This window comes from Sinocyclocheilus anshuiensis, unplaced genomic scaffold, assembly GCF_001515605.1.
Source record: "Sinocyclocheilus anshuiensis isolate Anshui unplaced genomic scaffold, SAMN03320099.WGS_v1.1 scaffold20517, whole genome shotgun sequence".
In the NCBI taxonomy this organism is placed as follows: Eukaryota; Metazoa; Chordata; class Actinopteri; order Cypriniformes; family Cyprinidae; genus Sinocyclocheilus; species Sinocyclocheilus anshuiensis.
In genome coordinates this window covers 36-1,618 of record NW_015543960.1, presented here as the reverse complement: position 1 = coordinate 1,618, position 1,583 = coordinate 36, and the positions used below count along the sequence as shown (strand labels likewise).

The following is a 1,583-nucleotide window of genomic DNA, read 5'->3' as shown; positions in this document are numbered from 1 at the left end:
GGTATTTTACTGTAAATTTAAGTTAAAACCGTAGAACCCAAGACGTTGCTACCGCAGTTTTTACGGTACAATTATGGCAACCACAGCTACTGTATTTTTTTTACCGTAAATTACATAATTTTTTTTTTTTTACAGTGTGGTTATTATACTTCAGTTTGATACATGCGACGCAATGAGAAGAGATTTGAGAATTGATAAGAGAATTGACTTTTTTTTTGTATTTTTTTTTTTAATTCAGTGATCATGGTTTTTCTGTTACTTGTTTTGTATATCAGCAAAACCAGGAGTGTGTCCTATATACAATCTTGATGGAGCAGTGTTCATAGCATGTTTGGAGTTGTGTTCCCGTGACGGTAACTGTCCGAATGATGAGAAATGTTGCAGCAATGGATGTGGACATCAATGTATGCCTCCATATAAAGGTATTTATATTGTTATATTAATGTGAATTTAAATTTAGTTTTTAAAATAACATTTTTAAATACAGTGAGGCATTCAGTGATCTGCTTTCTCTAACATGTTTGTATAACAGAAAAACCAGGAGTGTGTCCAAAAACCAATCCTGAAGATGACATGTTAGGAGTGTGCTGAGTTGTGTTCCCAAGATGGTCACTGTCCGAATGATGAGAAATGCTGCAGCAATGGATGTGGACATCAGTGTATGGCTGTATCTAAAGGTACATTATATTAATGCATTGGTCAGATTTTTTTTTCCCGTATTACAGGGAGTCATTCAGCATTCAGTGATGTGGTTTCCCTGTTGTGTTTGTATAACAGTAAAGCCAGGAGTGTGTCCAGGGAGATTCCTTGGAGTAGGATTGTGTAAAGGGTTGTGTGTCAATGACATTGACTGTCCGAAAGATGAAAAATGCTGCAGTACTAAATGTGGACGCAAATGTACACCTCCATATAAAGGTATTCGTTATTTTGATGCTTGGGTCCCCAACACGCACCGTTTTTGAGTTTTATCATTTCCAATGGCAAAGTAACTGAATTTGGCCCATAACACCATTTCAAGCACATAGTTTTTCAAAATGATTAATACCATTTTGAAATTACTTCCTCTAAAAGTCAAACTTGTTCACGTTTTGTGATGTTTGAGTTTGAATGCATCTAAATGAACAGACTAATTCTGATTATCTTTATCCATGCAGTGAGGCCTGGTCTATGTCTCAAACCAAATGTGTGCTGATAACTCTTCCCATGATGATCTGTACCCTGCCAGACAGAAGTGTTGCCTAACCACCTGTGCATGCAGCGCACCATGCCAGTTTAGCCATCTGGAAAAAGTCCTCGATTGTTCGCTACGTTTTTCTTTTTTTTGTCCATGCTATACTTGATCTTTTCAATTCATTAAATCTCATAGCTTAGTGAAACGTGTGTGTGTGTGTGTGTGTAAATAATAAATGTTGTTGGGGTGAAGTACAAATCTACCAGAAATAAACGAAGAATGCGGGGTAACCCTAACGGGAGAGAAATGTAGTGTGTGTAAACACTGGTTTAATGGTTTTGAAAATTCAGTATATAGTGAGTCAATATGCCTCTAAACACTCCAGATTTGGTGAGATTTTTATTTTTATATC

At 36.4% G+C, this 1,583-nt stretch overlaps 1 protein-coding gene across 1 annotated transcript; it reads left to right on the top strand.

Moving 5' to 3' along the window:
* Positions 1-275: 275 nt before the first annotated feature.
* Positions 276-1,376, top strand: LOC107694803 (WAP four-disulfide core domain protein 3-like; the record flags this gene model as incomplete). Its single annotated transcript, XM_016494490.1, has 5 exons — positions 276-422; positions 533-543; positions 581-677; positions 778-915; positions 1,155-1,376. Coding segments are annotated over 5 exons (431 nt in total), but the record flags the coding sequence as incomplete, so codon positions are not given.
* Between the last annotated feature and the right edge of the window lie 207 nt (positions 1,377-1,583).